The sequence below is a fragment of the Plutella xylostella genome, chromosome 3 (genome assembly GCF_932276165.1).
Source record: "Plutella xylostella chromosome 3, ilPluXylo3.1, whole genome shotgun sequence".
NCBI lineage: Eukaryota > Metazoa > Arthropoda > Insecta > Lepidoptera > Plutellidae > Plutella > Plutella xylostella.
In genome coordinates, this window is record NC_063983.1 from 3,160,893 (window position 1) to 3,187,530 (window position 26,638).

The 26,638-nt window shown below is 44.5% G+C and overlaps 2 protein-coding genes across 2 annotated transcripts; one reads left to right on the forward strand and one right to left on the reverse strand.

Moving 5' to 3' along the window:
- Positions 1–95: 95 nt before the first annotated feature.
- Positions 96–11,598, reverse strand: LOC105390777 (serine/threonine-protein kinase Tor). Its single transcript, XM_011562133.3, has 12 exons — positions 11,214–11,598; positions 10,224–10,991; positions 7,547–10,137; positions 7,045–7,214; positions 6,310–6,595; positions 4,332–6,073; positions 3,838–3,997; positions 3,349–3,482; positions 3,017–3,098; positions 2,478–2,849; positions 1,916–2,230; positions 96–844 (listed from the first exon to the last, which is right to left on the reverse strand). The coding sequence occupies exons 1-12, from the start codon at positions 11,434–11,436 to the stop codon at positions 404–406; spliced, it is 7,284 nt and encodes a 2,427-aa protein (XP_011560435.3). The 5' UTR covers positions 11,437–11,598; the 3' UTR covers positions 96–403.
- A 518-nt stretch (positions 11,599–12,116) lies between these two features.
- Positions 12,117–26,638, forward strand: LOC105390778 (ubiquitin conjugation factor E4 B). The gene is made up of 20 exons (XM_038116942.2): positions 12,117–12,302; positions 12,451–13,068; positions 13,158–13,299; positions 13,410–13,972; positions 14,225–14,473; positions 15,170–15,425; positions 17,158–17,331; positions 18,115–18,235; positions 19,645–19,776; positions 20,416–20,616; positions 21,116–21,289; positions 21,692–21,860; positions 22,084–22,179; positions 22,395–22,507; positions 22,903–23,041; positions 23,797–23,910; positions 24,351–24,471; positions 24,930–25,036; positions 25,470–25,563; positions 25,745–26,638. The coding sequence occupies exons 1-20, from the start codon at positions 12,279–12,281 to the stop codon at positions 25,810–25,812; spliced, it is 3,675 nt and encodes a 1,224-aa protein (XP_037972870.1). The 5' UTR covers positions 12,117–12,278; the 3' UTR covers positions 25,813–26,638.

Genomic DNA, 26,638 nt, shown 5'->3' on the forward strand with positions numbered 1-26,638 from the left:
TTAGATGTTCGCTTACATAGAACATAATGTATGACTTATTGTAGATTATGTACATGAGATAATAATTTAATGATAGGTATCTACTTAACTAACACTTAATAAACATAAACAAACGATAACTTAAAACTATGACCGTAATGGCAACTTCAGTGTTGTTTGTACACAAACTTTTCAAAAGTGAAGTACCTAATTCTATTTTTATACAGCGTAAATATTAATAAAAAACGCTTTAAAAGCATTCTTTGGCAGTTTTAAATCGGAGGTTAATAAGTTTATTTAATTCTAAAAGTTTATACTTTCAAACACTACACTTAAGTAACGCGTACAATAGCTTCAACAATATATAGCTTGGAGTCACACAGAGACATAATTATCATTATCTTTAAAATAAAAATAAAAGCACTTACCAAAACGGACACCACCCGATATAACACTGACACAGGTTCTCATTGCACGTCGCCTGCCGTATCAACAGGTCGACCTGCTTACTCACGCCAACCACCTCTTCAACGCCGGGGAAATCTTTCCCCGTCAACTTATCCCTTATTCTGTTTATGATGGACAGCGCGCGCTTATTCAAGTTGAGCTCGGCCGGGGCTTCTATAGACTCTGTGATGTGCAGGTGATGTCTGCTTCTGCTGGGCAGAGTGGACGGGGAGTCTGGGTCGGTGCTGCATAGAGACGCGTCGGACATGGAGTGTCTTCCAGTCTCCACGAGGCGCCAGTTGAGGAGAGGGTCGTACACGAATGCCTCTAGCACGGCCATGACGCTGTCTTTGTGTTTGTGCAGCACTTCCATGACGGACTCGCAGGTGCTACGGTACGTGCCTTCGATGCCGGTCACCTGCGGGTGATAGGGGTTGTTAGTGAGGGTCTTATTCATCAAATTGAATATTACATTTATTACAATCACAAAATATGCAGTGCATCGTGCAATGTTATGGTTTGGCTTTTAGATTACAGTGCATTAGCTTAGTTAGATAATGTTTACAGTCGTCGAAATATAATAGGCCCCGTTTGGACAGCTCCAAAATGTATGGGATGACAGCTGGTGTCAAACCTAAATATGAACGGCCTTACCACAAAAACTTAGACAGTATCTAACAGATGTTTACCGCTGTCAAACGCCTACAAAATCTGTCAAATTAAACACTAGGTAAACAGTGTTTAAAGTTTTTTGTGGTAGCTCAGGAAAAATCTAAACAATAGTAACTTTTGGTGCTTTAAAAGTTTTTTTTTTCTTTCGGCCGTTAAATAATAAGCCACATGGTGTGTCTTTTTATGTATTTCATCAAGTTAATCAAGAGTAAATAGCAAATTTGTGTAGCTGTCCAAACGGGCCTATTATATTTCGACGACTGTAGTGGTAGATGTTCTTTGAATTTATATTTCTGAATAGGTAAAAGAAAAACCTATTGGATTTATTACTAATTATTAACCTCTCAGAAATTGTTGCATAGTTAAACTTTTTTTTTCGTAAATAAGGATTTATATTCGATATTATGCACTTTACATAGTGAAACTATTATGAGTAGTTGATTATAATCGCCCTAGCAATATGATTTCGTGATTGTGTTATCTAGAGTGGAATCATAAAAGTAACTAATCATTTCATTACTAACTCAAAGGGTAGATTACCAAGCGAAGGTCAAATATTTTTGGTAAACAAAACAAATTGAAACAATAACTCATTCTATACCTACACAAGTGATGCATGAACACGATTCACTTATTTTTTATGTTTTTTAATTTAACCATAGGTACTCGTTAGCAACCATTTCATAAGAGGCAATACCTATCTTAAATTACGTAACCGAAAGCATATTCTTTTCATCTAATTAATCACTGTTTACCATACACCATACATTACCTTACCACGCCTGTTTAGTCTATTTTAAACGCTTAGTTAACTCACCTCCATAGCATTAATCAGCATCCTGGTCAGTCTGAACGGAATCTTCTCCGGGAACTTCTCTCTCGTCAACGTAACTTCAAAACAGTCTCCGAAGTCGATATGCAGCACCTTCCCCGTGACTCGATGCAGCATGATGTTGGACGGGTGGCGGTCGCCGAGGCCTAGGATGTAGCCCACCATGCTCATGACGGCTAGGGAACGAGTGTAGTTGTTCCGCCTCTCGAACCACACTTCTGCTGACGGGCTTTTCAGCCAGAGCAGTCTTGCGAGGTCGTTGCCGGGCGTTTGGGATAGCGTGTGCTCGAATACTTCCACCTGCAAGAGGTAAATGATTTTAATACTCGCTCACATATTAGGTACATAAGACAGGATGTTGCAGTGGCATAGTAAACCAGTAAGAAGATGATTCAAGAGGTTTTTGAAACTACTTGTATACTTTCAAACTTTCATAAAGTCACCTTCGTAACAAACTAAAAACACATTTGTTACGTCCAAGATTGTAAAACTACAGCAACGTCAACATAAATATTTATAGTGGAAGATAACAAAAGAAAATACAAACCTTCTGCATCAACATCAACTTCTGCAAATCCGACGCCATCCGCATCATGATCTGTTGTTCCGTGCTCAGCGCCATCCTATTATTCTTCTTCTCTCTATAATCACTTATCAGATTATACAGCGTATCACAGTGCGGCACCCATCCGATCAGCCCTGAGTTAGTAGACAGGGGCACTACGGCGTATCTTTGTATGGCCAGATCGTGTCTGTAGGTATTGTTGTCTGATTTGAGTAGTGTATTGACTAGGCCGAACAGTTGCATGACTCGCTCGTCTTGTCGCAAGTCCTCGTGTCCCTTCAGCAGGAACATGTAGTCTTTGCCGTCGGAGCCGTGGATGGTGAGGCGGCGCGGACGCTGCTTGGATTTTATTACCTGTAGAGGAAGGAAGGCGGTTAGGTGGTTCACCAATGGTTTCCATTTATTTAGAGACGGATTTATTAACGAATATAACGAAATAATCGATCATATCCAGTATCAAGACCAATAAAAGCTTGCGAAAAAACAAAATGCAACCATAAAAAATAACAGAAATGACTCACTTGCAAATTGCTCTCGATGTGGGCGATTCTGATGAGCTCCTGATTAGGGGCGTAGGAGCCGGGCACCGCCAGCTCCAGATCTCTGTTTTCAAAAGTTATCAATTAAAATAAAATTTTAAACAAACTGGGTAAGTAGTACTAACCAACGTCACGAGGTGTAATGTTACAACAGCAAGCATCCTTGCAGTCAGTACCTACATCGTGTTACGGGTAAACCACGATGGTCAGTACCCTGGTAATTATATAGAGCTACAACGGTTTCATTTCATGTTTTATGCAGAATCGATCACTATCAACATAAATTTAACGACATAAATACATTATAGCTATACCTGCAATTCAGCAGCCGGGGGCTGACGTACTGCAGCTCGAGCGAGGTGAGCTGGCGGAACTGCGCGGCGATGCGCCGGAACACGTGGTAGTACAGGTCCCACGCCTGGTTCAGGTACGTGTCGTTGCCGGTCTCCTGCAGGAAAATTAGGAAGAAAATATTAGCTAGTCTATTTAAAAATATGGAAAACTAGCGGTTTCCGCGAGCTTCGCTTCGCCTGAAATAGTTTTCCCGATGGAATTCCACGATAAAAAGTAGCCTTTGTGTTAATCCAGGGTGTCAGCTAACTGCATACCAAATTTAATTAAAATCGGTTCAGCTGTTTTGACATGAAGAAGTAACAATCATACTCACAGACTTTCGCAATTATAATATTAGTAGGATATCAAGACTTTTATAGTACAACAATAGACACTAAGAGACACCATTTGTTTCCAAGAAGTTTCTAGCACACGGTTCAGTTGTAATTACCACTTGAATAATGTCTTACCTTATACCGCTGGCACCAGTCCTGCGCCTCCCTCAGGTCCCGTCCATACATCTGCACAAACGAGTGTTCCTTCAGCGTGCGCGCGCCTCGCTCGAGCGACGCGTGCATGGGGGCCAGGGCCGCTAGCATTCCCTTCGTGTCCTTCTCACTGTAGTACAATCTGAGAGGGATAGAGATATGGGATGAGTGATGGTCAAGGTGATTGTGTGACGATTGGCAAATGGATTTTTACTGTGTTCTTGTTTAAGCCATGATTTATCAGCATCTGAATAGCATCAGTCGCTCAAAAGCTATTCCATCTACATATCGAGGTTATTAACTTTGGTTAGGTTTTACCTAGCCATGTTTTATCAGCATCAGAATGGCATCAGCCGCTCGAAAGCTATTACATTCCATCTACATCAAGGTTATTAACTTTGGTTAGGTTTTAATTGATAGAAGACCCTCAGTTCTCCTAGATTGAATTAAAATATCTCGGGTTATAAAGTTCTTACCTTGAAGCCTCGTCCAAAGCGATGAACCACTGATCATGCCATAGTATGGCAACTCGGATCAGCTCCTCAGATATAATCGCGGCTTGCGTCACCAGGTTCTGAGAGTGAGAGCACATCGACTTCAACACCATATTGGCTGCAGTCTTACGAGCCACGAACGAAGATTTGGATGCCACTGTTAGCGGGTAGACCAGCGCTTGAGGGTGGAACTTCCCTATGTCTATGAGTAGCGAGTGAACGAGTTTAGCCACTAGAGGCCTCGGGGAGTCGATGCGAGCGATCAGCTGCGGTATCACTTGCAGCCAAATGTTCACTTCTATCTTTCTTATCCCTTCGAACAGCGTCTCGTATATGGCTGTATGGTGTCCGTAGTCGAACCACAGTGTGAGTAAACGCAACGTGTCTTGAAGAGAATTTCCGTGAGATAGGTTTATAGACTTGAAGAACCCTTCGACTGCCGGCACGACGTATTGATGGAGGAAGTCCGTTCTGGAGACTTTCTTCTCTCCCGAGCTGCCTGTGAGACTAGTCTCTGATGTGTTGTCCTGTTGTTTGTAGAATAGAACCGTCTCGAAGTTCATGTAGGCCCACGCGTGCCACGCCTTGTACCAATCGGGGGCTAAAACGGTAGCTGCGGCGTAGTTCCTCAGTATTTCCGGGATGGATATCTCGTTGATCTCCTGTAGAGATTCGCACCAGGAGCCGAGCTTGAGATGGCATCTGGCCAGCAGCCGGCAGTGGTCCTCGTCCCCACTGCCAGCGCCCTCTATGTAACGTTGCAGCAAGTCGTAAGCGAACCTTTTTTCTCCACTCACCCAGAGATTCTTTGTATAAGTCAGTGTCACTCTGGGCTCATGAATAGACAGCACCAAGTCTGGGTTATTGCTCGGGTCGTTACCTAAAATAGTTATTAGGACTTTGTGCGCTTGGCCTAAAGCGCCACTTTTACGGCATAGAGACGAGAACTTCAACCACGTGATAAAGTCATCTCGGGGTGAGAGCACCAAGCTTCTGATTTGCAGCATCTTTCTCCAATCCTCTAGCAACCTCTGTCCACCCTGCAGCCTCATCCACCACGCTTGGCGAATCACGTTTCTTCTCTCTTCCACCAGCTTGTATGAGACCACTTCTTCCAGTTCTGCATATAACTGCGCGTTAACTAAAGCTGCATATGCTCTCTGGTAGCTCTCCCCGGCAACTGCCGTCAGTTCTGAATCTAATAACGTTCTCGCTTGGTCTACGAAATGTCTGGACTCCACCCACTGACTGTTGTGTATGGCGAGAATGGCTCGGAACAATGCGCCGTCTTGCGTGCTTTCCGGGACCAATTCGACATGCTTTTTCAACGGTTCCCACTCTTGTAAGCCCCAGGCGGCTGTGGCGGCGATTTTCGCGGACTTCTTCCTCATATCATCAGACATGGTATCCCATTGGTCGGTGGTGATGCTGTGTAGTTTCCCCCAGTCGCCCAGAGCTTCCAGGCATCGCATCTGTCCCAGCCTTGACTCATCGTCTAGCGGTTCAGTTTCCAACTTCTTGTTGTAAATCTCTAGGGCCTGGTCCCAGTTGTGAAGCTTCTCGTACCATCGCACGTGGACGTTTAGCGAGGTGTCTCCACTTTTCCTCTGCTGCATGACCTTCTCCAGCAAGCCGTTGGCCGCTTCCTTCTGTTGCAGTTTGTTGTTGATGTGAATGAGGGCCTCTACCACTTGCGATGTCGGGTTGCTTCTGTATTCCTCTTCCTGTGAAACATAGTTATTAATTGAGTCACCCTACTATCATATAACTCTAATCATAATTATTCAAAAAAAAAAGTTTACCAAAATTAATTTGGACCACCAAGCTTGTCACTATGGCGACTGGATTAGCCAATCAGGTTAGCCCAGGGTTTGCAGGACGCATAAAAGGTACTTACATTTCTACGTCACTCGGGTAGGGCCTTTCCATATTATGGTATCCCAAATATTTATCAACATACCTTATAATAAATCGCTTTAGCGTACGCCCGGCAGCTTATCGCCCGATCGCCGAGCAGCTTCGTCGGTATCGGCAACGACCCCTTCTCACAATGTTCCATGAACTCAGCTAGATTCAGCACAGTCAGCGCTAGCTCCGGCGCGTCGGGCGCTGTGAGCGCTTGCTCGAGCGCTTGAACCAGCTCGTTACGAGATGCCTCGTCTAGTTCCGTCCAACATGACATGAAGGCTGCGTTGAACAGGTCGCTCGCTAGCTGGGGGTAGCTGTGTGCTAGGTTCGAACATGCCCTGGAATGGAAGCGGAGGTTAGGTTTTATGTAATACCGAGAACATCGAAATAAGTGATGTCAATTTATTTATACAACAAGGCCTAAATATCATTATCATCAAATTCAGAGAACAGAACCTTCTTCGTAAATTGGATTAGCTGGAAGAGATTGCTATGAACATTAAGTTTGCCTTTGTACAAATTCATTATGTGAATTTAATAATAATAATAAATAGAGTGGTTTAAAAATTCAAAGATACACAATATAGACGCTTGCCAGCATGGTTCTGAATGGTCCATATACAAAAGTTATATTCTGTCTGTAGGTGGCTGGTAAGAATACGAAAGCTTTGGATCCACAGCGAAGCCTTACATGAGGCCTCTAGCAGCATAGATGTTTGTACTTCGAGATCCATACTTTTAACTCAATATTCACCCCTACTCTGCGGCAATAAACCCTCTTCCTCACCTTATAGCCGGGCTATGCGACTCAGCCAGCATGCCGACGCTCAGCCGCCGCAGCCACTCGAGCCAGTCCTCCTTGGACAGCCGGCTGCCCACAGACCAGCACTTGCGCAGGTTGTGGGCGTTCACTGACAGCTTCTGGATTGTCTGTGTGTCGCTCGTTGACGGTACCACCTGGGGAAGATACATGGAGATAGAATGGGAAAGTTTGAGCTATAAGGCTTTGAAGGGTAGGGTAAAAAGAACAATAGAAACTACACTCGATGTGACGATTCGCGGTAGATTCATGATATCACTTTCTCTACTACGCCCAAGGTTAGCGGAAGAGAATGCTATGAGCAATAAGTTTGCCTATGTACAAAATAAATAATGTGCAATAAATAATTTAATAATAATAATAGATGCCTATCTATGCTCAACTTGCTCAATAACTGCCGCAGCTACTGAAAATAGTTAACGATGCGTTTCTCCTACATGTGTATTTTGAATAGAAATGTAGCACTTACATCTTGCGTCCTGCTCCGGAGCCGCGAGCGCGCCTCGTCCACGTAGTTGTCATCAGACGCCAGCGTGGACGTGAACTGCAGCCGCGTGATCAGCACCACGTAGTCCTGGCACTGGATCTTGTGCTTCAACAACAACTTCTCCATGGCCGGGATGTAGTCATTGTAGTCGCGGCCCAGCTGTATGATCAGCGCACACAGGGTGTTCATCGCAGTCGCTCGCAACGGCGGGTTGGTTTCTAAAACTCGCACTATCGGGTGGATGATGCGCGAAGAAAACGGCTTGAAGTTCAGGTATAGAGACAGGTGCTGGATCGTCTCCATGGCCAGCTTGGAGACCGACGGCGGACAGTCTTTAACATCGAACAGCTTCGTAATCGCCGGCACTACTAGCTGCAGAACATCGTCCAAATTGTTCTCGAACTTCTGTATCGCTAGCAGCAATTTTTCAGTGACGAATCTGTCTTTGCTACTGTCGTTGTTGAGCACCCTCAAGATTTGCGGCAAGACTTTGGGGAGGTAGATCTTGAACTCAACGCCGAGCGCGACGGCGATGTGTTCTACCAGCATGATGAGTGTCGGCTGTAGCACACTGTTCGGGGTCCAGAACTCACGAATGAGATCAAATATCCTCGGCAAATACGTCCGTATATGCACCTTCACGATAGATATTAGCAACGCCATTTGAGTGAAGAGGAACTCGCGGAAGTTTGCGTTCTCCGTGTTGCGTATAACGTAGAGCAGACTCGGCATCACGCGGGAGATGTAGGGCACGCACTTGATGCGCAGCGACTGGAAGATGTAGGTGATGGAGTGCACGACGCTGGTGTGGTGCTGCTGTAGCGTGGGGTCGCGCAGGATGCGCATCAGTGACGTCACCGCCAGCGCCGGGTAAAACTCGTCCAGCACCAGCGGGGACATGTTCACCAACATCTCACTCACGTTCGAATCGAACGTCTCCTCGCTTGTACTCTCTTCCGGAGTCACCGGTATCAATATAGACACAGTCTGGAAGTCGATCATTCCTCTGTTCACTTTGTGCTTGTACGGATCTAACGCGCCTAGCAGACCTAGCACTCGAATGGTCTCCCTCCTGTCTCTTACTTGCTGCTCGGTCTTTAGGAAACCCAGTAACATGTTCATCAGGTTTGGGTTTTCCATGTAAGGAGCCACCACATAGCCCGTTGCACTGATCAACTGCCCGAACGACCACAGCGCGACGCTGCGCTTTTCAGATGCATTCACATCACCGAGGATGTCCAGAAGAATCCCAAGCAATTCTGGAAGCCACTTATTCAGTACGTTTCCGTCGCCATTTACATCGGCTATATCCCCGATAGCTTTCAAGATACTAATAACCACTCCAGGACTACTGTCGGGTTCTTTTAGTTTGGGCACAAGGACATTGAGGATAGTGTCGACGTATGGCCTTGATAGTGTAGGGGCGTGGGATATGAGATTGTTGATCATCCTCGTGGCTTGTTCTTTGTTTCTATTAAGCCCTGAATGCTGGAGCTCTATCAGAAACTGCACATACATCTGGCGCACCGTCGGCGACACGTAGCTCGGGTTGATGCTGCTCAACCTGCCGACAGTGCACATCACTAGCTCCCGCAACTCGATATTCTCGTCATTAATAGCAACAAAAAGTGTATTCAGATGCTCTTCTTGGGCTAGGTAAATATCGAAGATAGGATCCGTAAATATTTCGAACACCCAATACCTAACGTCATTATCGAAGTCAGTAAGTCCAGCTGCTAATAATTTACTGATGGCCTCGTCGATCATAATGTGCAGGGTTCTGGAGTGGGAGTTGGAGGCTTTCTCCACCGCTTTCACTAGCAGCTTGGCGGAGGTCCGCACTGCCTCAAGGCGCACTTCTTGTTGCTCGCTCAGCAAGTAGTGGTCGGTGCACCGCCGTATAAACGACATGAGAATGTGCTGCCATTCAAAGTCAAATGTACCCAACGTTCGTAACGCCAGGACCAACTTGGAGGCGTCATGAGGCTCCACCAGCAATGCCATGTGAGCTATGGCCTGCTGCTCAGGATTATTGGATACTTTTGACATTAAGTAAGTCTTCTTTCGCAATATGATGGACAGCATATTTAACAATCGTTCAGTGATATCTTTCTTCAAAGATGGTATGTTTTGACTGAGCTCCTTGAAGCAAGTGGTGAGCTGTAAGCTGAGGCCAGTCACGCACATTGACTCCAACAGTTCCTTTACTTCACTGGCGACATTTTCTTTCATGGAGCAACCTAGCAGAGTGACACAGTTAAACAATGGGGCATCAATACCAAGACGCTTTTTAGGTGTATCCCGAGATGTCAAAGAATGTTTGATAATATCAATGATTCTGTTTAAATGCTGCTTAATGTCTGACTCCATGGCAACAGCTAACAGCCCTAAGGTTGTGAAAGCCATTGCCTTCTCCTTCTCTCTGCTCTGGAGGAAGGTGATGAGATGGTTGATGGTGGACTGCAAGTGCTTTTTGGCAAACAGTTCCCGGTTGAATGCAGCCAGTCTGGGGATCATGAGCAGCAACAACTGCTGCACATGTGTTGATCTTGAGATTTGCTGGGCCATCACATCTGGAAAACAATCATTTATTAAATACCACAATTTATGTAATACCATATGGACATGTTTTAAAGTGTTTAAAAAAGCTTCAACTTACCAGAACATATCTTCTCATATTTTTCAGTAATAAGCTGACGGCAGATACTGGACTCATATATCTGAAGAGCTTGAGTGCTGTCCTCGGAGTAACCTCGAGAGGACCAACTATGGGACTTGGTGCTCAGAGTGGCTATTTCATCAGCTATCTCCTGTTCAGCATCCAACTTCTTCATGAGGATTGTATATTTTTTCTCCCAAGCAGAGTGTGAGCATCTTAGCAACTCATTCAAGATTAGCAGAGCACCATGCACATGGTCATCTCTGGTCAGTCCCTTTTCTCTTATAGTGAGGTCAGAGAATGAAGTGGTGGCTTCTTCAAAGCACTGTATGTACCAGTGTGCCTTGTGAGCCTGCTTGGGGTTCTCCCTCTGAGTGGTCACCACAAGGGCAGCACGGAGGGCCTTGGCCGCTGCCTCACGGATGTGCTCTTTTGGGTCCCTCAGTGGAATCATTATGTGATCACAAAATCCATTAATCTGCTGATAAAAATATGAAGGCATGGCTATAGCCAACTCCTTCAAGATTAATACAGCTGATAATCTTTTGCCTTCATTCCTCTCCTCTATCAACCATTCAAAGGCAGTTTTTATTTCACTTTCAACATACTCTCCTCTCTTGACCCCGAGGGTGGCGGCGAGGCGGCCCACGGTGCGCGCCGCCAGCTCCAGCACACTGCTGTCTGATGATGGAAACACACTCTTCAGGTAGTGTGCATAGCGCATTGTTCTAGTCTTTGTTGTTTCAGTATCTCCTCCAATAAGGCATACTGAAAATAAAGAACGGTCAAATAAGAAAACAACAATAATTTTATATCATTAGTAATATAAGTTTTGTACTTAAGTGCCTAAAGCTAATCATTTTAGGAATAGAATAGAAATAGTTTATTTTCTTTCCACAATTTTCATTTTCAGAAACTAGAGCCTCACTTGTAAGTTAAAAATAATAAACAAACAAAAAGCTAGAGTTGATGTAAACAAGGGTAACTCACCAATGGTAAGAATCCCCGCTTTCTTATCACTAGAGTCATAGCTGGAGACCAGTGAGTGTATGTGCTGGTTGAACTCGTCCAGCACCTGCGTGAGCGTGTCCTGCGGCATCTCGCGGAGCTCCGTCTTGGCGAAGTGGTACAGCTCCCGAATGGACTTGCGCCTGATGTCGGCATGCCGAGACCGCAGCCCCGACACCAGCTCGGATATCTGATAGCTGGACATCTTGTTCGAACACCCGAATGTTTCAAAGGACGATTATTTCAATCCTGCCATGGTAAACGTTCGATTTCAGCGGAATCTATAGTAAATTGTGTTATTTTTACAAAGTTTTGCAAATAATCGGTGCATCCATGCTCCTCAAACAAAAACTTGTCAGTGTCAACATTTACTGTCAAAGTCAAACTACCAAATTATTTCATTCACTCAAAGATACGCTTCGTTCTATTCTTTTGCATTCACTCACTTACGTGTGTTGCCATTGTGTTGCAGTTGCAGTCGGATTCACATTTTTGTGGGGATGGTGGCTTATCAGTCGATTTTTTTTTCGTCATTGCGATTTACGGTTCGAAATATCATTGAACTGCTGGATATAGGCCTCTCACAAGAAATGCTCTACTCTAGAACGACCCTCCCCACTAAATTCAAAAAATTCAATCAACGAATATGGATTACTCACAGTCAAACCAAATACCTGTATATGTTTTGTGGCAATGTGAATATAATATTTTGGGTTTATTAAGTACACTAAACAAGGAGCATAAGTATTTATCAAACGAAACATATGTTCAATATAAATAAATACTATCACAATCATAATCGATATAGATCAGTCTAGTATTAGGGTAATTTAAAAAGAGGTGAGGAAGGATGACGCGTGTATTTTCAATACTTTCTACCTGTCACTTTTGACCACAAACAATCGTCTCAGCTGAGAAGGAAGGGTGACTGACTTGTAGTTTCTGTTGTTCTCCCTTGTGTTGTGTGATATATTTCTGAATACGAAATTCCGAGAAGCTTTGAATACAGTACAGTAATATTACGGTTTTCCTATAGAACTATCAACCATGAGTGAATTGAGTCAAGAAGAGGTAAGTTTAATTTTTGTTTTGTGTACGGACCTTGGCGTATTGCGTATGGCAAATCTAATTTCGTAACAAAACAAAGCGTTGGTGTAACATATTGGCTCGTGTTTAGAAGCTTACACATGTGATTGCAGCTCGTGCTTTCCGCTTTCAGATCCGGAGACGTCGTCTCGCGCGACTAGCAGCCCTCGGGGGCCCTGGGGCCGCGCCCGCAGCCCCCGCGACCCCCGGGGCGGCCTCCATGCCCTCGCTGGACCCCGCCGCGCCAGCGCCCCGCCTGCCCGCGACCCCCGCGCCCGCCTCCGACCCTACCACCCCCACAGATGCCACCAATGCCAATAAAGAACCAAAGTATTCTGATGATGTCAATAAAAGTGATGTTTCAAATCAAAACAAAATACCCTCAGATGGTATCATTGTAACGGAAAAGTCAGAAAAAAATCTTTTGGATGAGATGCCAGACACCAAAATGACTGATCTGTCTCAAACAAGACAGTACAACAGTTTTGACTCCATGGGTGAAGATACACTGCTGACCTGTGGCTCAGGGAGGGTAGGAAATATCTTACAGTCTAATGTTGGAGGCACAGATGAGTCAGCGCGTGGAGACAGCACATCCAGGTCCATGTCACCACAGTTTGTGGAGCCGTCCCCGGTGCGGCCGCGGCCTAACACTGCCTCCCCCAGCTGCTCACGACGGTCACTCTCAATGGAGGTAGATGACTCTTCTGAAAGAAATTCCCAATCAGAGCAACAGCTAGAACCAATGGAGGTTTGTATTCTACTTCCAACAACTGCTACATAATATACTTTCTATCAATTGTATTATTAATATTATTATATTTTATGAATGATCTGTAGGTGGAAGACAATGATTCTACATCTTCACCAGCCCGAAGTACCTCACGTTCACGAACAGTGAGCTGCTCGGAGCTGACAGAGGAGCAACTAAGACAAATCACAGCCAAAATACTACAAGTGTCATGGTCAGAGGATAGTGCTGGTATGTGCATTGATAAATATGCATTAGGTCAATACATTAGTGTTACAATGGCTTTGTTGACACTATCACAGTCATGCACTGAATTAATTACACTGTATTCTTTGTTGCAGGAGGAATTTTTGTTCCATCAGTGGCTGCATCTTTGCTGGACAACCCTAAGCTGACTCTTGATGAGTTATCATCTGAAGCCATTATGGATGTCATCACTCAGATAGCTGATGGGGCTGACCCACTGAACCAGAAGCTCCTAGCAGTATCTGAGACTTCCAAGAGACTAAGTGAAGACTGTGGAGATGACACACTAACAAGTGGGCCGCTCGGCTCTGAGACAGATGTTGACAAATCAGACTGCCCTACACCGTCACTGCCAATTCCCAAAACCATACCCACACAGGGTCTAGCTGTTAGTTACTTATTTAAATTCTACAATAACATTAACCTTTATGAAAGAGAACATCCAAAGAAGAGTTCAGAGCCACCCCTGAGTGATCTGTTGCAAAACCTTAGAACTTTAATAGTGAATAACTTGGTGCTCGTGCTGCAAGGAGTGTTTGAGCTGGAGAAGTGCAAGAAGTCGGCACTGCTGCCCTATGTACTCATCGGGAACTCACCACTGGGGATCATACCTGAGTTGCTGCTGGCTACTTACTTGGACAAAGAAGTGTTTGAGCAAGTAAGTTCTGTTTTTATTTCTCCATATAAAACCTTAAAATTTTCCAAGAGATCCGTGGTCAGCAGACTGTAAATATGAGTAATTATAATTTATGTATTTTCACGAAAATATGCTGACTCATTCAACTCCTTTAGGTACATTTGCAAATGAAAAACCAAAATTAAATCTTTAAAAATTGCTATGAAAAGTATGCGTCCCCACTACAACTGACCCTATAAACAGCCACGCATCTCTAACCCCACACTCCCGCAGGTATTCACGCCGCTACTGCTCGGCATCCGCGAGGAGATGCGCCGCTGCGTGGCGCCGGGCTGCGGGCGCGGGCACGGGGCGGCGCTGCGGGCGCTGCGCTCGCTGTGCGACATGCGAGCCGGCCCGCGCCACGCCGCGCGCCCGGTCTGTTCCCTGCTGGCCCGCATGCCTGCGCTGTGTCCCGCCGCCATTACTACCGCGCCGGGGCGCGAGCTGGCTAGGACCTCCTTTTTGGGGCCGTTCTTTGCGGTGAGTTTTTCTGCTCTATGGTCTAGGAGACTACCATAAAGAGAAAAGAGAAGCTTTCTTCTGCACCTTGCTCGCTATTCTACTTGGCAGGGACTCCTTCCAGAAGGGCTTGTATGGGGCGCATTTAAGTCGTGACAAAAATTCTCCGTCGCGCTCGCTCTTGAGGCTGCGCGTTATGAGTGAGCGCAATGCAACACTTATGTCACGTCTTAAATGCGCCCCGTGCTACTAGCCCAGTGGTGGTGCAGGAGCGTATATTTTTCGCGTTAGCTACAAGTCACAATTACTAGCTTAACTCTTTATTGAAGCATTGATGTCACCTAAATACATGTAATTATGTAAAAAAGATATGAGCTGGTGAAAGACTAGACATGGCGTGCCAATGCCCAGACAGTAGACCTATACTACACACAAGTGCATTATCTATCACACTTGGCACAGATTCAATACGAGTACACTTTTACTATAAAGGAATTGCCTCATTTTTTATGCCTGTGATAATGAACTCTTTATTAATATTATCATATTTATAAATATCTACAAGCATTCTATTCTAGTTTTCTAAGTCCCAACTACCAGTCGCATTATTACCAACCAAAATTTATATTTTTTATACATATCTTTATTACACTGATTGCTGTAACTAAGAAGTACGAATAAAATCTTTACACCAATAACCGATCTGCATCATTTCAGATATCGCTATTCGCGGAAGAGAACCCTCGCTTGGCCGAGCGACTCTTCACGTCGGGCTGCGGCCGCCACGGCGACCGAAGCCTGGCCTTCGCCTTACAACGCGAGGTGGAAGCCAGTCGCAACACGCTGCACAACATCTGCCACAACATCCTGCTCTGTCCCGACGCACGGGAGCCATTCCTCAACTACTTCGCGGCTCTCCTGCAGAGGAATGAAAGACGCGCGCAGTTGCAGACCGATGAGAGATCGCTGGCAGGTCAGTGACTGCTGGGAATTTGTGACGTTGGTACAAGCTGCATATTTATGTACATGCATAGCTTGGTATCACCTTGACATACTTGTTTCGCTTCCTTGGTACTGTGTAGTTTTAGGCATAAAAGGCGTTACAATTGCAGTGTGTTAATACGTACGATATAGGCTAGGTGCATGATCTACGACGCTGAATACATAAGTATCTCGAAGGATTTGTTAGCTTTAAAAAAATATGGTTCGGAATGTTAATAGTGAGACTTGAGTAGAGCGGATGAACAATTTTTATGAGAAGAAGTATATGATCATGGATATCAATTACACTTCCCTTCAGCTGTAAAACTGTAACCTTACTATCTAATATAGAGTGAAGATAGCCTTGATTGGCGTACGGAGTTACCGGCGATAAACGTACAGTTAATGACTGGCAGAAATAGACTCTCGAGCTAATGCCCGTCACCTCAGGCGGCGACTAATAGACTTTTCTGCATTGGCGTTTCTCCAATTTATTTTCCTTTCCAAGATTCAATTTAAATTTGAAACCAAAACGCGTGATCGCAGCTTGTTTATGATACAGGTGGCGTATGAAATTTACGCAGTTTTAGCCGCGCCGCAAATATATTTATCGAAAGAAAACAGTCGTACTCATTATGAATGTTATGGCCTTGGATCCGTTACTCCGATATTGGAGGCGACGAATTAATTTATTTGTTATTTAAATGTCCGCCTACTATCACGATGTTTTATGTAATGTAAGAAGTTTAAGTGGGGCAGTCAGTATTGAAATTGCGTTGAATGATACGTGAACAAGTTGTTGGCCGCGGGAGCACATTGAACTTGTAAACAGTTGTAAAATTATTTTCAGACACAAAACATACAAAGAACTCTTCCTGAACGGCTTTGTTTACGGTAGAAATTAAAACACTGAACAAACACAATAGCTTCTAAAAATATTTGATTAAAATCAAGATTGTACTGTAGATTCCACTAACCATTATGCGTTGACGTCAGAGTTGCGTAAACTTTGCCCTGCTTTTCCCGCATATACTCTAAAAACTTTCTCTGTCGTACTTTGTGACCAATCCACGAACTAAAGTTGATATGAACTGATTATGAAAAGTCAAGTTCCATAGCAGATGATGAATTAGTACGGTTTATTAGATAATTATGCAAACTATTTGATAAAGTTAAACAATTAGCCTACATTGTATTATGAAATCACTCACCATACATTATTTTCTAAATAGTCTGATTAATTATTTAAATCTGCTTACGCATGGACTCGTTTCTATAGGAGGATTCTGCGCAAAAATGCACTTTGGAATGGAATCTTTAATCTGTGTCTGTCTAAATTAATAACTAAATACACTCAGGAGTAATGAAAAAGTTTTATAATACCAACGGTGCGTCATTAGCTAGCCTTTTCACTGGAACTTTTTCATTGATCGTGAGTGTAAGTAGCTTGTGTTAATCCAGGTAGTCCGCTTCAGACATACAAAATCACCTACATGAAAATCTGATCAGTAGTTTTAAGTGAAAGAGTAACAAACATTCTCACAAACTATCCCCTTTATAACATTAGTAAGACTTAACCTAACTTATTTTCCGCCAACCCGCACTAGGCCAGCGTGGTGGACTAGGCCTAAACCCCTTCCTTCATTGGAAGGTGACCCGTGCCCCAACAATGGGGACGTGATGAGTCGTGATGAGGAACCTAACTTATTATAATCAATCCCCAGGCGACGGCTTCATGCTGAACGTGTGTTCAGTGCTGCAGCTGCTATCGGTGCGCATCAAGCTGGACCGAGTCCACCCGCTCTACGCCTTCCGAGCCGACTCGTGGGCCAACATCAAGGATGACACCCGTCTCTACTTCACTACGCAGGAGGCCGCTGATTGGTTGGAGGCCTTGAGTGAGTTTGTTTTGTTATTTCGTAGCAGCCAATAAGCGTTCACTGCTGGAGCTTCCGCGCCGACTCGTGGGCCAACATCAAGGACGATACGAGGCTCTACTTCACCACGCAGGAGGCCGCTGATTGGCTGGAGGCTTTGAGTGAGTTTCTTTTGTTTTTTCTTATAAGTATAGCAGCCAATAGGCGTTCACTGCTGGAGCTTCCGCGCCGACTCGTGGGCCAACATCAAGGGCGACACCCGTCTGTATTTCACCACGCAGGAGGCCGCTGATTGGCTGGAGGCCTTGAGTGAGTTTGTTTTGTTTTTTCTTATACCTGCAGCAGCCAATAGGCGTTCACTGCTGGACCTTCCGCGCCGACTCGTGGGCCAACATCAAGGACGACACCCGGCTGTACCTACTTCACCACTCAGGAGGCCGCTGATTGGCTGGGCGCTTTGAGTGAGATTTGTTGCCATATATTTTTTACAGATGACCTATGTTTAATATTAGGGACCTACAGTATTGTTTTCTTTGTTGTTCTTTATACCTAAATGGATTTTGCTCCTTAGCGTGTCTATGACAAAGACTAGAGCTGATCTAGCGTGGTGAAAGGATTGGCCGAAATAGCGTCAGTCACTGAATGCCTAGGGTGTGCAAGACGTATATAAAGTACAGTTTTTACGTCACCCGAGAAGGCTTCCATCTTACACCCCTCTTACACAAACGGTACTGATCCATCCAATTCATAACTTGCTTCCCGTTCTGTAGATATTTTTTTTAACCTAGCATGTGTTTCTAACAGACAAGGAGCCGGGTCACAAGTGGCCCGAGGCGAAGTTCCAGACGGTGTGCTGGTTCCTCACGCTGCACGCGCACCACGTGGCGCTCATCCCCGCGCTGCACACGCACCAGCGACGCATCAGGTAACTAACATACACAACGTATACGTATATATATAGTATATGTATCGTACAGACAAGGAGCCGGGTCACAAGTGGCCCGAGGCGAAGTTCCAGACGGTGTGCTGGTTCCTCACGCTGCACGCGCACCACGTGGCGCTCATCCCCGCGCTGCACACGCACCAGCGACGCATCAGGTAACTAACATACACAACGTATACGTATATATATAGTATATGTATCGTACAGACAAGGAGCCGGGTCACAAGTGGCCCGAGGCGAAGTTCCAGACGGTGTGCTGGTTCCTCACGCTGCACGCGCACCACGTGGCGCTCATCCCCGCGCTGCACACGCACCAGCGACGCATCAGGTAACTAACATACACAACGTATACGTATATATATAGTATATGTATCGTACAGACAAGGAGCCGGGTCACAAGTGGCCCGAGGCGAAGTTCCAGACGGTGTGCTGGTTCCTCACGCTGCACGCGCACCACGTGGCGCTCATCCCCGCGCTGCACACGCACCAGCGACGCATCAGGTAACTAACATACACAACGTATACGTATATATATAGTATATGTATCGTACAGACAAGGAGCCGGGTCACAAGTGGCCCGAGGCGAAGTTCCAGACGGTGTGCTGGTTCCTCACGCTGCACGCGCACCACGTGGCGCTCATCCCCGCGCTGCACACGCACCAGCGACGCATCAGGTAACTAACATACACAACGTATACGTATATATATAGTATATGTATCGTACAGACAAGGAGCCGGGTCACAAGTGGCCCGAGGCGAAGTTCCAGACGGTGTGCTGGTTCCTCACGCTGCACGCGCACCACGTGGCGCTCATCCCCGCGCTGCACACGCACCAGCGACGCATCAGGTAACTAACATACACAACGTATACGTATATATATAGTATATGTATCGTACAGACAAGAAGCCGGGTCACAAGTGGCCCGAGGCGAAGTTCCAGACGGTGTGCTGGTTCCTCACGCTGCACGCGCACCACGTGGCGCTCATCCCCGCGCTGCACACGCACCAGCGACGCATCAGGTAACTATATTATATACACAAAACTTGTGGCAAAAATGTTTGATGAAATTACTATATGAATCATGTTTATGTCATCTGCGCATGGTGCAGTTATGAACAGATGATGAAATAGGATTCGAATGGCATCATTTTCGTAATAGACGAATACGATCTAATTAACGTTCTTGTCTAAAGACAAAGAGCCCCTATTTGAACGGAGAGTAGTTTGTACGTTTATCAGAAAATTTTAAATTTATATGATTATAACCGTTTTAGTTTGAATAGCAGCCGAGCGGCAATAACCATACCTACCTACAACTGCAACGGCACCTAAAACATGACTACTGATTTCTCAAGATACCTAAGTTCTAACGTTACCGTTCTATTCGCAGAGCATTCCGCGACCTGCAGAAGGTGATCGAGGACCTGGTGGCGAGCGAGCCGCAGTGGCGCAGCAGCGGCGCCGCCGCGCGCAACCGCGAGCTGCTGGCGCGCTGGCGCCGGCAGATCGAGCGCCTGCACCGGTCAGTACTTAGATGAACGTAAAAGTACACTGCAGAAGTAGTGCCTTATTCAAGACTGGAGGGTTATTGGATTGGAGGATTAGCTAGTTGGAGATATCACAAGACCTGAGAATAAATAATAAACAAACAAATATCTAGGAACATGGATCATAATAAATTATCATTCTTAATAGTGAATAGCATTTTTAACGTCATAAAATACATACTTTTAACATAACTTGTCCCCGTACAGCTCAAAGCAATGCGCGGAGACGGCCTTGCTAGACAACGAGCTGATGCGTAGCAGCCTACAGTTCTAATTACGCAATATCTTCACAGCAAACCCCACCATTTCCACCTACCAATAACCCATCTCCCCACAGCTTAAAGCAATGCGCGGAGGCAGCCCTCCTAGACAACGAGCTGATGCGTCGCAGCCTACAGTTCTTATTATTATTGTCACACCAAATCCCACTATTTACTCAAAATCTCCCCACAGCTCAAAGCAATGCGCGGAGACGGCGCTCCTAGACAACGAGCTGATGCGGCGCAGGCTGCAGTTCTAATTACACAATATTATTATTAGTGTCACAACACCAAACCCCACTATTTGTAAATAATAATAGTTAGGTGTACCTAACAACACCTATCTCCCTACAGCTCAAAGCAATGCGCGGAAACAGCGCTCCTAGACAACGAACTCATGCGCCGCAGCCTGCAGTTCTATGGCTCCGCGTGTGCGCTGCTGACTCAGCAGCTGCAGGCGGCGCAGCGCGGGGGCGGGCTGCTCGCCGCCGCGTTTAAAGCACTGCCCGAGTGGTATGTGGAGGATATTGCCGAGTTCCTGCTGTTTGCTGTGCAGTGAGTTGGATTTTTGTTATACTATAATTACTATAAATTCTTCATTGTTATCAACCAAAGGGAAATGGACTCACAGACGGTCTAGTAGAAATGTTTCTATGATCTACAATATTTTATTACTATCTGCCTAGCCGAGTGCATAAATTGCTTCAGAGAGTGAATAAATCGTCTGTAATAGGCGTAAATGCGGGTGATAAGGATTATGTAGGTATATCGGCCTTGTCACTATAAAACATAGCGCAGTCAAATACCTTATACATCTCTCAAATTCCTGTCAAACATGGTTTAAATTCCCGTTAAAATGGTTTATCCAGTAAATAATTAGCACACTAGTCTTTTCCTATTTAGGACACCACTGACCTCAGATATACAAATACATGTACTTACGCTAGTGCCTACTTTAAGAACACTGTAAAACATATTCGGAAATAAATATATATTATTATTATATATTTTTTCTACCTACATTCTTTCAAATAACATCCACAATACTCTCCAGATACGCGTCCCCAGTCGTAGTAGAGTACATCGAGGACTCCCACATCACGTGGCTGCTATCCGCCGTGTGCAGCTCGCAGCTCGTCAAGAACCCGTACCTCGTGGCCAAGATCGTGGAGGTGCTGTTCGTCATCGACCTGTCCGTGCCGCTGAAACTCAACAATATTTATGAGAAGTGAGTCGGGTTTTGAGGGTTATACACGTTTACCTTCCACTTGAAGGTGTTCCATAGGAGAGTGACGTCGCGCCTGTTGCTAGGTCGTTTAGCGCTAATCCGTCGTTTTCTGTTCTTTACCATTCATTCATTTATTCATAGTAATACTAGTTCTTATTTAGGCATATTCTGACTTTCATTTTCAGACCTCGGTACAGTTGTTTCATAAATGTACTTTCTGCGATCAGATTGCTGGTCCCAGTCAGGGGTAAATGTCCAGGAATAGATATTCTTTTGGAGGATCATGATTATTTTTAATTAAAAATAAGCAAGACATCTATGTTTTGCTCTAATTTGCTGGGTTACCTCACATATAGTGAGTTTACGTGATACAGCTACTATAACAACCCTCCCCTATTCCAGATTCATGGACCACCCGCTCTCCCAGACGGCTCTTCCCAGCGCTCTCATGAAGTTCTACACAGACATCGAGACCACGGGGCAGAGCACCGAGTTCTACGACAAGTTCACCATCCGCTTCCACATCAGCATCATACTGAAGGGCATGTGGGAACGCCCTATACATAAACAGGTGGGCTGATAGTATAAGTTTGGAAGACGCGAGAGTTTTCGATCCAAATCAAAGAAGTGCCGATATTGTGGATGTGTGTATATGAGTACGTATAAAGTTCGTTATGCTATGTATTTTACCTATTTATATATATTTATATTAAAATCGAATCGGAAATCATAGTGCATGGAAAATCTTTCATCAGCGAGGTTATTATATCATAAATTTTGTGTTTTATTTTCAGGCCATCGTGAAAGAATCTCGCTCGGGGCGGCAGTTTGTCAAATTCATCAACATGTTGATGAACGACACAACTTTCCTATTGGACGAGTGTCTTACGGTAAGTTACACATACTTCTTTTTGCAAGCGTCATACTTTTCCTCAGCAAAATATTTTAATATTATGCATCGCATTTCGCATAAATTACCCCTGCTGTGTCAAGCCATCGTCACAGTGTAGTCTGTCTGACCAAATTTATTTTCAGTACACTTCTTCATAAACTGACTTGTCTATATGTATAAATCCGTATTTTAATCATATTGTGTATGTTACAGTATCTGAAGCGCATCCACGAAGCTCAAGAGCTGAGCCCGGGCACGTCCGACCCGCGCGCGCGCTCGCTCGCCCAGGATGAGAGGCAGTGCCGCTCCTATCTCACTCTTGCACGGTACGACGCGACGTCTATATGTGCTTCTCTCTCACACCTATTATTAAAACTGAATCTCGCCAGTGAAGTAACACGGGTATATTATTTACATGTGATTCGGTATGCATGTAATCGAAGGGTTCACGAAAGAAGGCTCCCCCAAGTGACGTATCACACCTTCTAAAGGCTGTCAAAAATAAGGTTAACGCTAATCTAACTGGCCAATGCTTTGACATGGTGTGCCGATGACAAACTCTAATATTTAGGGCTTCTAAGCTATAGGGTGTTTCTTACCAATACCCTAAGAAAGTATGTGTCATTATGTATGTCTCGTATGTTAGTACATAAATATAACCAACAATTATACCCTAAAAATTACTAACTTTCCCCTACTAAAACACGCCTTCTATCCACAGGGAAACAGTAGACATGCTGGAGTACCTGACGGTGGAGATCCAGGAGCCGTTCCTGCGGCCGGAGCTGGCGGACCGGCTCGCCTCCATGCTCAACTTCAACCTGCAGCAGCTGTGCGGGCCCAAGTGCAACAACCTCAAGGTAATTATAATAATTAAATGCAATTATTCAAGTAACAAGACTCAGGCACCCTTATTGTGACAATCGCAGCTAGTTGTCAATGTTGATTGTTTAGAAAAAAGGTCAACTGCTAGACGTAGGAGGCCATTACCAAGGAGCGTTATCCGTCTTTCTCAATCCATTGGCTACCAGTTTAAAGATGCGACCAAACATAGCGTGACATTTCAGCGCGACAGCCAAATGTGTCAAGTTCTGCATGGGGGGGCATTTTATGCATCAGGACATCAGACCAAATCAAAGCTCGACATCATCATCATCCAATAATCATCCACTGCTGGACATAGGCCTCTCCCAAGGAGCGCCACAACACTCGGTCCTCGGCCTTCCTCATCCAACCACTACCCGCCACCCGCCTAAGGTCGTCAGTCCAGCGGGCAGGAGGGCGTCCCACGCTGCGTTTAATATCATATCTGCCGAAGAACCGATAACCGTTGCGTTAGACGAGTTCTCGAGTGGAGACCACGAACAGACAAAGCTCGACATGCCTATAATAATCAACGGTGCAGTGAGCTGGATGGCGTTCCACGTCTAAGCTTCCACTATTCACCACCTACTTCTACCACTTTCATGGACCCTACAAAAACTCTATCCTCGACCTTCCTTCCCCACTATCTACCTATCAGTGCGAGCTGACTTTTCGCATTTAGCCTCTAAGGGCCATTATGCGTGAAATACCTATGGGGTTTGACTAATAAGGTACCTACACTATTCCCCAGGTCCGTCGCCCGGAGAAGTACGGGTGGGAGCCGCGGCGGCTGCTGTCCCAGCTGGTCAACATCTATCTGCACCTCGACTCGCCGCCCTTCCACGCCGCGCTCGCTGCTGACGAGGTAAGTAATGAACGACCTTTGAAGTAGGCCAAATAAGTTTAACCCTTAATAAAGCAAATGGGAAATCAAACCTTGCTTTACGGGCGAAAACCAATGAAAAAAATCAATAATCAGACTAGCAATGCAACTTGTGATACCACTATTCTTATTTGTCGCAATAACTTTTAAAAAGACAAAAACTATTGTATGTTCGTCTAATCGTGTCAGCCCTGGATTTCCGCTCTCGATCTAACACATATTTAAAATGAAATATTATATGTAACTCACTAGCTTTTCCCGCGAGCTTCGCTTCATATACAGTGTGGATTTAGAATCTACACCCAGACTCTGTTAGTGGACGCCAGCGTGGTGCTATACATGCCCACCAACCGAGTGAGCCAACGACTTCTCACAGATCCATATCTTCAATTTTATGTATTTAAAAATTTCTCCCCTTGCAGAGATCGTTCCGCAAGGAGTTGTTCGAGGACGCGGCGATGCGGCTCGCGAAGGCGTGCATCAAGACGCCCTCCGAGATCGAGCGCTTCAAGGCACTCGCAGAGAGCGCTTACCAGATTGCCGGTGACCTAACATTTTTTTTCTTTATGAATTCATATATTTTTTGGTAAATATAAATATAATTGGATCTTAACGATATCTTGACTATTGCCAACAATTTTTGGAATATTTTGACTAACAGAAAAGTTATTGTGTAAAGCAGGTATGTAAAGCGTAACAGCGCCTCTAGTGGTCACTACACTATAATTAAACAAATGATAGAATATCTGTTGACAGACGAAAACGCATATCAGAGCCCGTAGCATAAACTTTCATCGTGAACGTGAAGCATTACTCGATGAATTTTGTAGGACAAATTTTAGTTCTGCTACCGACCGCCAGGGGCGCTGTTCATATTTTCATATTAAATTACTCGATAAATTTAACTTCAAGTTCACGATTTAAATTTATGCTAAGGGCTCACGGTTGGTTTGTTTATTGGTCCATCTTCTCTCGCTAACGTGCATTCATTTGTTCCCCAGTGTCGAACCAGCAGCAGAGCGACGAGTACGCGGACGCGCCCGAGGAGTTCCGCGACCCGCTCATGGACACGCTCATGACCGACCCCGTGCTGCTGCCCTCCGGCAAGGTACACTCAGCTAAACATATATGTGTGGCACCCCTGCGCAGACACTTTCATTTTATGGTCAACTGACGGGCCATGAAAAGTTTTTACTAAGTACATCTCATGTTATTAATAATTAGTAATTGCCGTTTTCTAAGCGTGTCGGTAAAAAAAATGGGACACTAGAGCGAGTCTAGGGTTTGTCACTGTGGAGAAAAGATTAGAAGGAAAGAAAGAAAAAACAGAGAGCAATACTGATGAAGTCAACCACACAAATCACATTTATATAGGTACATAAAAATTATTTGCTGTCATCGTCAAAAAGGTGTAGACTCAGCTGTAATGCAGTGCCCTTTGTTAGTCAGTCAGTATAGCGTCAGTCAGAATCGACAGCTTTACGTGCCGGCCAGCATAGCATAGTAGATGTCATAATAAAGTTTTGTTCTTTATTTCGTAGATAATGGATAGATCCGTGATTCTGCGGCACCTGCTCAACAGCAGCACCGACCCCTTCAACAGACAGCCGCTGACAGAGGATCAACTACGTCCAGGTACCAAATAATATAGGAAAGTGCCCGAGTACTAAAATTACCTCTAGGCAAAATACTCTACTGCTGAAAATTGGCCTATCACATCAAGAAGGGCTTTCGCCCCCAGGATTGTGTGCATTCTGAGATTTCTGAGTAATAGTATACTGACAACAACTTACCCTATGTATTTTTTATATTTCAGCAAGCGACCTCAAAGAGCGTATTATTCAATGGCAGCGTGAGAAAGCGTCCACGTCGCAGGCGCCCTAAACGCCAACACTGAAGTCTGATGTATATAACCCAATATAATAAAGACTACTGGATGTCCAGTACCATAGACGGACTATTGTCCACGTGCATGAATGTGAGATTATTTTAAGTATCAAGCCATAGGACACTTGTTTATCGGTGTGGGATCTGCAACAGCAACTTTACACATCGTGAGCAAGCGTCCACACGGCTACACCAGAGGCAAGATTGGATTTGTGCATTTTATAGGAAATCTGAAAACGTGTGCAAGTTACTACAATATGTTTAGGTCGGCTCTCATTAGTGTAACTAATGACTTTTTAAGTCTGTATAATATGTATGGAATGTTCATTCATAAGACTTTATTTTTTGTGCAAAAGAAACGATAGAGATGATTTGATTTATACAATTTATGGATTTTATATTTGCCTAGTGATATGTTTCAATATTCTTTGTATATTATAATTATAAATCATACTTACTATTATCTCGTACATATATTGTGATTTAGTTCCTCCTGTTTCATACCTTAGATTAGTTAACATGGGAAACGGAGAACGAAATTTCGTAGTATAGAACATTCAGGATCATCATTGTCTTAGATAATATTTATCAGGAAAACATATATCTTACATAATTAAACCTACCTGCACATAAAAAGCTTCTTCTTGAGATGATCCAATTCGTGCAATAGCACCATAATTTTTTGCAGGCATTTCAAATATACTTACTCATTTACAAGGTCTCAGAAACTTGTAAAAAAATTGACGTGTATTTAATATATGTATTACCAAGACGCGCATAAAGCTCTCCCTATGTTCAACATCAATAAATATAATATAAATAA